The sequence below is a fragment of the Aphanomyces astaci genome, assembly GCF_000520075.1.
Source record: "Aphanomyces astaci strain APO3 unplaced genomic scaffold supercont1.23, whole genome shotgun sequence".
NCBI lineage: Eukaryota > Oomycota > Saprolegniomycetes > Saprolegniales > Verrucalvaceae > Aphanomyces > Aphanomyces astaci.
This window is the reverse complement of record NW_009798286.1, coordinates 295,196-308,385: the sequence shown is the minus strand read 5'-3', so window position 1 is coordinate 308,385 and position 13,190 is coordinate 295,196. Positions and strand designations below refer to the sequence as shown.

At 51.1% G+C, this 13,190-nt stretch overlaps 3 protein-coding genes across 3 annotated transcripts; 1 reads left to right on the top strand and 2 right to left on the bottom strand.

Moving 5' to 3' along the window:
* Positions 1-1,928: 1,928 nt before the first annotated feature.
* Positions 1,929-3,129, top strand: H257_09474 (hypothetical protein; the record flags this gene model as incomplete). Its single annotated transcript, XM_009835698.1, has 2 exons — positions 1,929-2,360; positions 2,419-3,129. 2 exons carry the CDS (start codon positions 1,929-1,931, stop codon positions 3,127-3,129), a joined length of 1,143 nt encoding a protein of 380 aa, XP_009834000.1.
* Positions 3,130-4,839: 1,710 nt separating this feature from the next.
* Positions 4,840-7,601, bottom strand: H257_09473 (hypothetical protein; the record flags this gene model as incomplete). The annotated part of the gene is made up of 5 exons (XM_009835697.1): positions 4,840-5,184; positions 5,218-5,775; positions 5,817-6,323; positions 6,389-6,844; positions 6,903-7,601. The coding sequence occupies 5 exons, from the start codon at positions 7,599-7,601 to the stop codon at positions 4,840-4,842; spliced, it is 2,565 nt and encodes an 854-aa protein (XP_009833999.1).
* A 2,411-nt stretch (positions 7,602-10,012) lies between these two features.
* On the bottom strand, positions 10,013-11,188 carry H257_09472 (hypothetical protein; the record flags this gene model as incomplete). The annotated part of the gene is made up of 1 exon (XM_009835696.1): positions 10,013-11,188. One exon carries the CDS (start codon positions 11,186-11,188, stop codon positions 10,013-10,015), a length of 1,176 nt encoding a protein of 391 aa, XP_009833998.1.
* Positions 11,189-13,190: the final 2,002 nt, after the last annotated feature.

The following is a 13,190-nucleotide window of genomic DNA, read 5'->3' as shown; positions in this document are numbered from 1 at the left end:
ATTGTCAATGGGTTTAGAAAGTGCTGTTTAGTCGATGGTGAACCTGTAGAGGAAGTGGTGTCGGGTGGTGTTGTGGACGACACGGTTCTGTCGGAACTGATGGCTGCGAGCTCCATTGAGGAGACCATTGACCCTGACGGCGATATTTGCAATGGCGACGACAGTGTTGGTGATGGAACGGATGCATTTGAATAAATTCTATAAATAACAAATGTTTTGTATGGCGACTTGGTATTTTTATTCACGTCGATCTCTCTTCTTGTCTATTTCCTGTGAAACTGAATTTCCGTGGTAATATAATGTTTTTTGCAATTTTAGGCTTGGTGTAGGACTACTTTGTATTTGTATGTCCGGAACGAAAGCCAAGATCACCTTGTAATTCACATCGTATCCGTATTCGGATACGGCATATCACTATCCGACTCGTATTACACTATACGGTATTGGAAGTTTTATAACTCACCATGTTATTACCTATGGCACATGTAATAGTGCGGACCGCACCAATTTTGAATATTGAGAATTATTAGTAAGGATTATTATCTCGATTCTTCGGCTGGCCCCACCGCTGAGTAATGCTCTCAGAGGTGGGACCAGCCTCGTTCACGCAGACATGGACTCGCCACATGGACTCGCCTCCCCACTGGCGTGCTGCACGACATGCAGCGGCCATTACTACAGAGACACTACAAGCTCTATCTCGACCAATACAGGTCCAATTTCACTCACTGGTCGAGGTAGAGCAAGAACGTACAGTAGCTGAGGTAGTTGCAGATCTGCTTCCAACTGCCCTAGAACAATACCCGCTGCCGACCCGACACTCCGGCCACCGCGACTTCCCCTGGACCCCAGGATATCACCTCCAGCGGCTTAAGCATCCTTATACCATGGGGCCGAAAAAAATGGTTTTCTTCAAGTCCGCTAGCTGCTAACGCAGCTACTGTAGTACGCGGGCGAGGCCATTAAGTGCCCACTGAGCGATTTTAACTTTAACATTACAGCGTTATATCAATATAACTATAAAAACCCGCTGCCCTCAACCAATACTCGGTACGTACCTGTACAACATCAATGATACCTGCATGGTAGTAGAGTCCACTCCACTACGACGACTGCATGACGCGAGTTGCGGACGCGTCATAAGAAAGGTACAATTAACCCTTCGTGAGAGCCATCCGCATCAACACTTGGGCCATATTCTGTTTGCACTCCTCCTACTTTGCACGAGATCCACAGAGCGACCCACTACGGTGCGCGCACAATACAGTGTAGTCCGATGGGCTTATCATGTACGGGTTGTACTGTACATGTTGAGCCCATCGGACCATAGCGCATGCAACCATCGAGCTTGTCTCAGCGGTAGCCCAGTGGATTTCGTTCATGTTGAGCCACCCATTGTCCACAGCAACGCTGACATTGATACAGTATGTAACGTTGTCGATGGAGCTGACGATTGCACCCATAACAGCGGATCACTTCCAGCGCGTTTACCCCTGAACGTATTCACGCTCCATTTGTTGGTGGCCTAGTGCTGCACGTTGGACCAATGCTTGCGCCACTAAGGCCGCCGACGAATTGGCGAGTACTATGATGACCTCCTTAGTCAAAGTCTGCCCAATAGGAAGTGTACTGAACATTCACCACTCAGCAACATTATGATTGCCTCATAGTAGTATACTTCCTCTGTTCGACTTTACAGCCGACACAACACTTCTCAGCGACCCCCAAAATTCATTTATTGTCCAAATTTCATATGCCATATCACGTTTGAAAGAGAATGCAAAGATGAAGGTATTTTCCATTGGCTGCAAAGCGGGAAAAATCAAGTTTTGCCGCCCTAAAATGAATTCGTCATCCATGTTCCACGGAATAATTCAAAATAATTAATTTTCATTAAAAAATTACAGGACTTGCACGCATCGATTGTCATGGACCTTGCGCGAACACGAGAGCTCACGTACAAGAGGAAGATAGAGGTGATCAATCGCCTCCATCAACTCACGATCCTTGGCAAGCTGCCGCGTGGTGCCTTCACGTCAACAGCCACGCACTTCAATCTTCATCGAACCAACGTGTCCAAAATCTGGAACTCATACTCGACCAACTCCATGATGCCGTCGTCCAAACTAGGCCGCGTCGGGCGCAAGGAGGTCTACCATGTGGAAACAGTCACGGCCCGTATCGCAGTACTCCCTGAGACCCAGCGATCCACTCTCCGTGACATGATTGAGACCACCGGCGTGCCAACAATGAGCCTCCATAAACACCTGAAAACCGGAACGATTCAGCGGCGCTCGTCAAGACTCAAGCCACTACTTACCGATGCGAACCTCCTCCAACGACTCGCATTTTGCGGACATGTGGGACATCGTGCACCTGGATGAAAAGTGGTTTAATGCGGACAAGGATCGACGAAAGGTGTACATTGTCAAGGGCCAAAGTGTTCGCAATCGAGCGTGCAAGAGCAAGCGCTTCATTCCCAAAGTCATGTTTTTGGCTGCCGTCGCGCGGCCTAGATTTGATCATGAGCGTGGAGTTATGTTCGACGGGAAGATTGGAATGTGGCCGTGCGTGAAGTACCTCCCAGCGGCCCGAAACTCGCGCAACCGCGCCACCGGAACTCTGGTGACGACTTTGGTGAATGTTGAAGGTGAGCTTTACCGTGACTACGTCATGACGCGTGTGATACCTGCAATCAAGGCGTGTTTTCCATCGATGAACAAGCATGTTGTGTTACAAGACGACAATGCCACGCCACACAGAGTCATCACGGACGAACTCCTTGCCTCCGTGTCGACCGATGGCTGGACGTTTGTTGTCCGCTCCCAACCTCCGAACAGCCCGGATCTCAACGTTTTGGACCTAGGATTCTTTGCTTCCATCCAAGCGCTGCAATACAAGTTTGAGAGTCATTCGGTCGATGATGTCATTCGTGCGACCCTTGCTGCATTCGCTCTCCTTGAAAGCGAGAAGTTGGTGGACGCGTTCCTGACTTTGCAAGCGGTCATGCGTTTGGTCCTCGAGAACAACGGCGGCAACCAGTTCGGTTTGCCACATCTAGGCAAGAAAGCCTTGCGCCGCACCGGGAAACTCATGACCAACGTGTCCTGTCCACATCATCTAGTCTAGGTTACCAATGAAGTTTTTAACCAATAATATGCATGCATTGACATCATTAGCCAATAGTAGAGAAGTGTCGTCGGTATTGTGGAAAAAGTGGGTTTTTGTAATGTCGGCAGTAAAGTCGAACAGAGGAAGTATGTCGCTTCGATTGTAGCGATGTACACTACCTGGTGTCTGAACACAATATGAACAACAATTGGCCTGGGGGTAGCAATGAGATACTGTGGAGTTGGAGGGGGTGTTCACGTGGGCAGTTGAGACATATACCATGAAGCGATGATAATATTCTGAGTGGTCACTGCAGCCTCGACTTCCTCATAATATACGTATAGTACAGGGAACGAAGGTGAATAAGGTATCGAATTATCCAATCAAATCTAGTAAATTCGAATAAGTGACAGTGATTGGTAGAAATATTTCGCGGCAATGTATTGAAGTTCAAAGCATGCTAAACTCCATGATTTGATCACCTCGAAACTTCAGTTCGTATGGAAAGGCTGCTGACTACACTAGCGCCGCGCGGCACACAATATCGCACACGTACCACGCTGGCACATAAGATACAAGTCGTAAGCTTAGCCGAGCAAACGAGTACAGCATACGCGGCCACGACTACTGGGTTCGCCTCAAACGGTCTAAAACTCGTAAGAAGAACACCGGCACCTGCGGCGGACGAATGATCATTCCCGACAGTCAAGACCTCGTAACGTACCTGAAGGACATTCCGCAGCTACTTGTCATCTGATCAGGGGAGAAATGGGGGGAAGTCTATGGCGTTGGTACCATGGACCCAATCCGTATTTTTTATATTATCTTGGTTTTACTATGTAATTAACAAAGTAATGTAAATTAATATTGCCTTGTCGGTCACACTTTTTGACATATCCACCTTTGGTTGCACAATTGTGCGGTGTGTAATGAAGTCATGCCGAAGAGGTATTCACTGCATTAATGCATATTCTGTGTGAATTGTATCTTGAGAGACAAGACTTGTTGCTCCAGCTTATTGTTTAAACAAATACCCTGTAAAAGTGAATATAATATTTCAATATTACCATGGCATGTCCATTAAATTATGGGTGACATCGATCATCATTGGCCAATCGAACATCCAATCAAGGCGCGACCTTGCGCCACTATTCAGCGTCGTTCCCTGTATACTTCACCACTCGATTCCAAATTGATAGCACATTTGCATATCTTTTGTCGTGTCCCTCAATATTTGAACTGTTGTTAACTCAAATGCCCCATGTATAAGGAAGGCTCCATGCACACACATCATGCTGTATTATGTATGAGTGTATTATGTATGCGTGGAAGTCCTCGTCGATGGCCTACCATGTCCCCATCATTCCGATGATGGTCATACAGTCACCGAACTTGCCCACAGCCCGAAAGATGCCATCACAGCGTGGAAGGGAGAGGACATCGTTCCCATCTTCCAAAGTAATGAAGATCTTCTTATGCCATTGGCGAAGACGGGGATGTGTTCCGCACCCCGTACTGTCGACGCTCCGTCGACCAGCACAACAACCAAAACGATGGTTAGACTCACACTGCAAACTGACTGGATTAACCTTTTATACTAACCAGCCGTCGATATCTGCCACGCGTCGAAACCAGACGGTTCTCGACCTCCCATGTAGGTGCGGTTTGCCCTCGGTCATTTCCAAGGGCACACGACGCACTTCTGCGGACGCGGCAGAACACTTCCCCCTACAGTGAATGGCCAAGGGTCGCCTCTAAGTCGTCGCGCATTTCCTTGACGACGCCGTCGCTGGCATTCTTCACGATCCAGCGGCGCAGGACGACCGCAATATCTTCATAGAGTTGGAGGGCTGGCTCCCACGGAGCTTCTTCTTCGTCGAGGCCCTTCCACTTGACGCGCACTTCGAATTGTCCGTCGGCGCTACGGCGAGCGCCCAGAAGTTCTTGAACAAAATAACCTTCATCGCCAAACGCGGCGTAGTCCACCAGGTCATCGGTAACGTTCAATGCAGCACCGCTGAAAAACTTCAGCCTGCTGGCATGGTGGACCGACGTCCCAAACGGCTCCACGAGCTATTGGACTTCCATCACATAGTCTGAGTCGACCCGCGATAGGCGGTACGGACCTTTCCAGTTGAGTGCCAACTTGTTGGGGAACTTGATGATCTTTCCCAACAGCACAAAATCGCCCAGCGCAAAATTCGCTAAGCACACGTGCGCTTTTTTCTCGCGGCGACCTCGCGCCTGCTGCGGCAACTTCTCTCTTCGAGCCGCTACGTCGCGGTGCATATTTTCCATGGCTTGTCGCAGCACGTTCATGTGCTTTTGACGCGCTTTCGAGGGCCAGTCCACCGTGAGTACTTTCTTGGTCCTTGGGTGTACCAACCCAGCTAAAGGCGTTGTAGACGGAAAGCCTTGAAACGCGGTCACTGGAGCCACACCGCCGAGACGGTCCGCCGGCTGGTGGTTCAACGCGCTCTGTACCAGGGCCAACACACGGTGCCCTTCGTCCGGACGAAGCTTCATTTCGCTGGTCAGGGTCTTCAACCCTCGCAGGATAAGTCGATTAACGACTTCCACTGTGCCGTTCGCCCACGGCGTGTACGGCGTTGTGGTCTGGTGATGGGCACCGATCATCCTCTTGATCTTGCCCACGACTTCCTTCTTGAAATGGGTTCCGCCATCGGAAAGCCATGTCGACACACTGCCATGTGTCGCAAACCAATCATCAGGGCGTTTGCTGTGCTTTCCGCGTCGGCCGTTGCCGAAGGGAACAGACGACAAAACCCACTCATGTGCTTGTGCTTGTCGTCCTTGACGACAAGCACATATTTCCAGCCATTCGCGGCTGGCGGCAGTTGGAGCCAATCGAAGTGGATGAGCTCATTTGGGCGCTCCGCATGCAGGGCAGCGCCCCAGGGTCTCGGCACCATCGTGCCGTCGACACACAGGCAGTGTAAGCAACTGCCCACAAAGGCGTTCAGATCTTCCTTTGCGGTTCGCCACTCAAACCGCTCGAGTACGCCTTGGGTTGTCACGCCCACTCCGCGGTGACCCGCCGCGCCTTGGTGGGCTATGATGCAGATCCGCTGCTGCAGGTCCACTGCGGCCTCGGGGATCCAAATTTTTCCAGTGGCGGTCACGTAATACCCGTCGCTGACGCTCCATGTCACATTGGGGACGTCCTCGCCGGCAGCTTTCCAGGCTGCCTTCTATAAGGGCGAGAAAACAACCAGTAGTCGCACTCTCGCCACTGCCGCAGGTAACGGAGCGGCACCCCACCGGCTGAGCAGGTCCGCCCATACGTTGGCTTCCCCGAGCGGCCTTCGCCGCCACGTCCAACAGGCTCCGCAGGACCAATCAGCTCCGAGTAGCTTGGGATGGAGCTCCGCATCCAATTTGTCGCGCAGACAAATTGTTGCAGATCGGCGCCAGACGTTGACGTCTCCAGTGCACACAGGCCCTGAACTCGATCAGGGGAATGGGAGATCCCTTCGGCGGAAATCACTTTTCCGCACCACGTGGCTTTCTTCAAGAAGAAATCGCACTTCTTCGGATGTAGCTTGAGGCGGAACTTTCCGCAATTGGACAGCACCTTGTCCAACAACACAAACAGCTTGTCCGAGCTGTCTGCGTACCCCAGGAGATCGTCCAACCAACCCAGCACCCCGGCGTACAACAGTTCGCCGAACATTTGGTTCACCACGGACTGGCAATAGGCCACGGCGTCCGTCTGCCCCATAAGGATTCTGGTTGGCGTGTAGACACCGAACGGTGTCATGAACGAGTACCACATCTAACAGGATGGGTACAGTGGCAACTGCCAACGTGAAAAACACGTTCATGCCGACCAAAGTCGCCATCGCAGCGTCCAGATTCGGCATCGGCCACGGCATGGGGACCTCCATCGGGCGAGAGTCGATGGTCATTCGATATTCGCCCGGGGCTTTCTTGGCGACAATCCGCGGCGCTGCCGCCCATGTCTCACGGTTATTGTGGTTGACGAGGCCTGCGGCCTCGAGCTCTTCCACATGCTGTTTCAAATACTCCATGTGGGCCGGCGGGTACCGGCGCAACGCACACTTCACGGGCACCGCTCCTTCCTTCAACCGTACTTTCAACGGCTCGACATCCACCGGCAAGGCTTGCCCAAACTCCAGGCGAAAGACATCGGTGTGATCACCCAAAATACGCCGGAGTTCGCTTTCATGCGCAGGGGAGAGTCCAAGCTGGATGGCTTCGGCAATCTTGCCGTTGAGAATGCGCTTTATCTCGCAGTCTTGGTCGGCGGGCTTCTCCATTGCGGGAGTGGAACACGTCACGTCCTCGGCGTACAATGCGTCTTCGGGATCTTCCTGGAACGCCTCTTGCAGCCGCTTCACGTTTGCCGACGTCTGGTCAGCATCTCCCGCTTCGGCCATATCCCAGACTCGACGCTGCTTCAACGCGTCGACAAGCATGCCGTCGACTGAAAACCCCAGTCGCTCCATAACGGGACGTCCAATGAGAACGTCGACCTCCAACTTCTTTACTTCGACCCACGCTCAAAGCCCACGCAAGACCAGGGGGCCGATTGACGTCTCCAACGTCACCGTCTTGAACTGCACTTGCCGTGTCACATGGAGAGGTTTGCTTGTCTCTCCATACGGCGTCAACATGAGTCTTGGCTTAGACTCAACGTTGAGACTTGCTCCATGGCGTTCCAGCGCCACGAGGAGGCCTTCCGACACCAACGTTGAGTCGGACCCAGAATCCAGCAACACTTTAGGAATTGTGAGAACGTCTTCGATCGACGCTTGGCACTCCATGCTGTTCGCAGGCTTCGAGCTCGACACGAAGTTCACCGACCGACGGCGCGCCTGATGGAAGTCGTCCATCAACTTTTTTACCTCGGCATCTGTAATGCCAGGGTGTTCCCGCACTCGGTGTGCCGTCGACTGACACTTCAGGCACTTGGGCTTCGGCCGCTCTGGCGGCTCGTCTATTTTATCGGCACGCCAAGTAGGAGGCGCGACAGACGCGCCACTGGGCCGCTTTTCTTCGGGGACCGGGCTGAAACGTGAACGAAGCCGTGAGTTTTCCTTTCGCAGCTCCTCTGCCGGCGCCTTCGAAGGTCTTTCTTCCCCCATGCCGCCATACAGCTGGTACCCAATGGCGAATTCCCGCAGCCACTTGACGTAGCGAGACACGTCTGACTTGAGCACTTTGTTCCGCTGCAGTTGCCGCTGCTTCGTCACGGCCAGCTGGAGCGGTTGCTGGCTTGATCGCTTTGGTGATGATTCCCACCACCAACTTCCCCTCCTGATGGAGTACCCACTCTTGGCCATCCGCATCGAGGGTTTTCATCAAGTTGTCGAGCATTCGACTTACGACTGTCGGCTTCGAGGATCTTGGTGTCGAACTGTACGGCCACCCGAAGGCGCTTCTTCAGCGCGTCCAACTCAACGGGTTCTTCATCGTGGGCCTCCATGAACCAGGACACCCACTCGTCTTTTGTCGCATCACCATGTGACTTCCCAAAGCGCCATGTGACTTTCCAAAGCGATGCGTCGCTTTGAAAACAGGTCCATACACGCGCCGAGTGGCATCAAAAACGGATGTTGGCCCGTTGATTGCAATGTCATGATTTGTATCGCTGGTATTCTCGCATAAACGCACGACAATCTGCTTTCGTCGATCCCTTGAGAGAGGGCGGCAACGATAAAGCCGGTGCGTTCAGTACTTTCCACGTCATCAGGTGCACTCGCACCCACAGATGATGCGTCAGGCAGCGGCACTTCCGCCGCAGCTCGCGTTGGTAAGCCGATGGCGTCCAACTTGACGTCATCCCACTCCACCTTGGACACCAAACCCCATCCGATCGACGGGTTGGTGTTTGTTTCTTCGAGGAGAGCCGAAAGGCCCACGGAAACATCCGCGACCTTCGTGTCCTCATGGCTCCATAGGCACTGTGTCGTCGTCGCGCTCCAGCGACTGAGACTTGCGGTTTGACGGTTCCGCTTCCGTATCACTCATTGCTTCAGATCGATACGTGCTCTAAAGAATTATTTGTTCCGCACCCCGTACTGTCGACGCTTCGTCGACCAGCACAGCAACCAAAACGATGGTTAGACTCACAATGCAAACTGACTGGATTAACCTTTTATACTAACCCGCCGTCGATATCGGCCACGCGTCGAAACCAGACGGTTCTCGACCTCCGATGTAGGTGCGGTTTGCCCTCGGTCATTTCCAAGGGCACACGACGCACTTCTGCGGACGCGGCAGAACATGATGATACCGACCGCCTTCCTGTTGAGGAATGTTGGTCCCATGACTCATACTCGATCATGCCAGCACCTCCACCATATGCAACTAGTTGCACATACAAGAACCAAGACATAAAGTTGTTATTGAGAAAATACGCGTAATTCCCCCACTTTTCATTTCACGCGTAAAACCCCCAAAAAGCACTCGTGAAAACAATTTTTCCCAGTACGGATTATCTAAAACACTGGGGTCGAGGTAACAAACACCCAGGTTTATGGTGTGAATAGCGAAAAGCACAATACTTCGAAGTAGGCTAAAATTGACGAGGCGTTGATGTTGGAGGGAGGACTTGGTGTTGGGTTTGAGAAGTAGGAAGTTTATCGAATGAGTGCACCATACCAATTGCGAATGGGGACTTGACCAGGAACAATCATGGGAACGTAGATTACACTCCGGAGTTGGCCAGCAGTTACTATAAACTCAATGCCCCCAGAGATGAAACATGGGCATAACGACAACGCTATATATCCCGTTTGAATATATGCAATGCTTCACCACTCTGCCTCAACAGACAATCTACTGGTAGTCAATGATCGTCAGATACCAACAATCCCAACGTCACCTTCCACCACGTCCGACTTGCTTTGGTTAATCAATCTTTAGGAAAGACAAGCCCACCACCGTTGCCACCGAAGTTGCCACCGATGTTGCCACCGATGTTGCCACCGCTGTTGCCCTCGAAAATCAAGACTTCTTTGGCAAATTGAGTCAACGCTCTGTAGATTTCCTCGCCGCGGGTACGGATGGTCGACACATGGGCGACAAAGTGAGAACCAGCCACTTCGACGGTCACCACGGGCTTCTTGTACGTGCGGTAGAGGTAGTCGTCGAACGCCCCGTACGCAACTGAGAGGGAACCCGCCGTTTGGCCCCTGTAGTTACGACCGGCTGCGGCAGCTACGTTACGGCCGAGCCGTTGAAACTTGGCGTCGTCGCTGTTGCCGATGGGCTCCTCCGTGTCGCCATAAGGGTACAATATCGCCCCCAAGAAGGAATGCACGTCCACCCAGCCGGAGATTTCAGAGTTCTTGGCATGGAGCCACTTCGCAATCCCCTGAGTTTCTGGCTCGCTCGCCGGACGCGGGCCAGGGTAAGTTTCGTCCGAGGGTTTGGGGTTTTTGTTGGGGTTCGTGGTGAACTGCAACCAGTTGCGGTTCAGGTCGACTTCGTTGGCATTCTTGCGCTGCAACCGCTTGCCGTTCGTCCACGAGATGTCGTACCCGTCAATGTTGACGATCGGCACAAAGTACAAGTTGAACTTGTCCGCCGCCGTCGTTTTCCCGTTGGCAATGTCATCCAGGATTGAAGACAACGCATACAAGTTGGACGACCCCGCGATCCATTCCCGGGCGTGGGCCAGACTTTGGAAGTACAACGACTTCTCCTTGGACCTGCCGCTGATCAGTTTGTACGCGTAGATAGGCTTGCCTCGGACGGTGCACGAAATCTTTTCTTTTTTCAACAAAGCTGGGTTCTGCGCCACCAACTCATCGACATAATCGAAGATTTGCTCCGACGTGCGGAAACAATTGTGGAATATGCTGGCCGCGTACTTACCACGTTCCAACGTCTGGAGGTACCCGCCGTTGGCCCTGTGGCACTGGCGGTTGACGTCCGCGTCGTTGTGGATCGCTTGGACTTGGGCGTTGGTGAGGAGCTTTCTGTCGGGGCCTCGCAACACACTGGCGGTGGTTTCGTTCAGGTCGATATCCCCCGCGGCAAATGCTGCAGCCGACGAGGCAAGCGCGAGAATGGCAATGGTCTTCATGAAGGAATTTCAACAATGAGTGCAAGGTTTGGGGGCTCGTGTGTATGGGGGACAGCGTGGGGTGCTTTCTTATTTGACACAACTACTATTGTAGTATGCGTATAGGTAGTACGATATGTCATCAGAATTACTACCTATGCGACTAATCTACCAGTACTTGTAATCTCTAAGATGGAAATACCTTGGAATCTTCCCAAACTATCAAACTGACGACTGAAATCAAACCACTCACTTGAGTACTTCGCATTCAATACTACTTCAATTCCTGTGATTCTTCGACCTGTAGTTGGGGAATAATGGGGGACATTAGAATGAGCACCGCTAGAACTGCGAAAGCGACCATGGTGTAAATTCTGTTGTGTAAGGGTCTGGTTGAAGTAAAGAATCACCCACGTTTTCAGCACCCACTTTTCCTCGTTAACTATGTGGGCAGGTTGCCGTTGTCGGACACGATGGCAGATCAAACAAGGAGTCACCGATGAATGTTTACTCCATTCGAAACGACGATGGCAAGGTATTTCTGCCCTACAGTAGTACTATGCCAACATCATTTCACAACTAAAACTGTTCTACGTCACATACGTCGAAGCCTGTTTTAGATGCCCTTGGCTACTTCGCTGTCGGGCTGTCTTTGGCAGCCACTTCTAGTTGCCCAAGCTCCGTCATTTTGAGTGATTGGCCATGAAACACCACTACTGTACTATCCGGGCACAATTTACACTGACCAGTTATTATTTTACCGGATTACTTACTTACACCAGCACCAACTTTTTCTAACATTAGACGAGGACCGAACTTCGAAGAATCTCGGTTGAAGTGGAGGGAAGGATAAATCCTTGTGGAAATAATCCGGTGAAGCCGGGGATCGAACCGACGACGTTTGAGTTAAGAAACCAATGCTCTATCACTGGAAAAAGATCTCCCCGTCCGTCCGGGAATTGAACCCGGGTCAGGTATACTGACCACTATACTAACGAGGATCCTCGCATTCTGGGATGGGTGGGTACAGTACCTTCGGAAAGCAATAATTCTGGTGGATGAAATGTCACACTATCGAACACTTGAAGCAATTACCATGAAAACTAGGGGAAAACGTTCAAGAAATCTGGATACCGTTCAGCCAAGACTGAAAACCGTTCAAGCAAATTTTCTTCCCGTAACCCTGGAACCCCTCGGGACTTCGTCTTACCCCCGCGTGCACATACTTCGAAGTATAATGCTTAACCCCTAGTAGGAGTTGAGGTGGTCAGAGTACAAAAAATATGCCTCATATAACTAGAGTTTATTGGTTTGAACGATTTTCACTCTTGGTTGAACGGTACAGGGAATGACGTATTAAGCGCCCCCGTGGTACTTCGAATTGGCATTTCAATTGTGTATTGGGACAAACTACTTCGAAATTTCAATACTTTAATCAATACGAAATTTTAGTACCACGGGGGCGTTTAATACGTCATTCCCTGTATCCAGATTTATTGAACGTTTTTCAGGGTTTGTCGCAATCACCACCCAAGTCCCAGTCAAACGTAACAGCAGCTGATTCGGCGAGTAATCTTTTCTTACTTTGTGACAAGCCATAGTACGTAGTAATTTAACAAAGTTGTGACAATCCACAATAACGTGCGGTGGTGACAAGATGATGACAGCATGATGAGAACTACCGGTAATACAGTAGTACTACTGTACTGGTAGTATACGTGTGGGCATGGTTCAGTGACACTTTTGGTAACCTTCGATGGAGCGGTTCCATTACTCCAAAATGCTACTTGTATTAGGGCATCCCCACCGGTGCGACTGTATAATCAGACTGTAAAATACCGTTTTACAGTTCCTGTATTTTGATTTTCGTCAACCCCAGCGGTAAAACTGTAAAACATCCGAATAATGTTTTTATCCGGAAATGAGCGCCTAGATTGGATTGGGGCCAAAGTAGTAGGTAAATCCGAGCATGCACAGCCTCGCTATCTCGAGGTAGGTTTGGCTGGCGGTTGGTAGTAGAGCC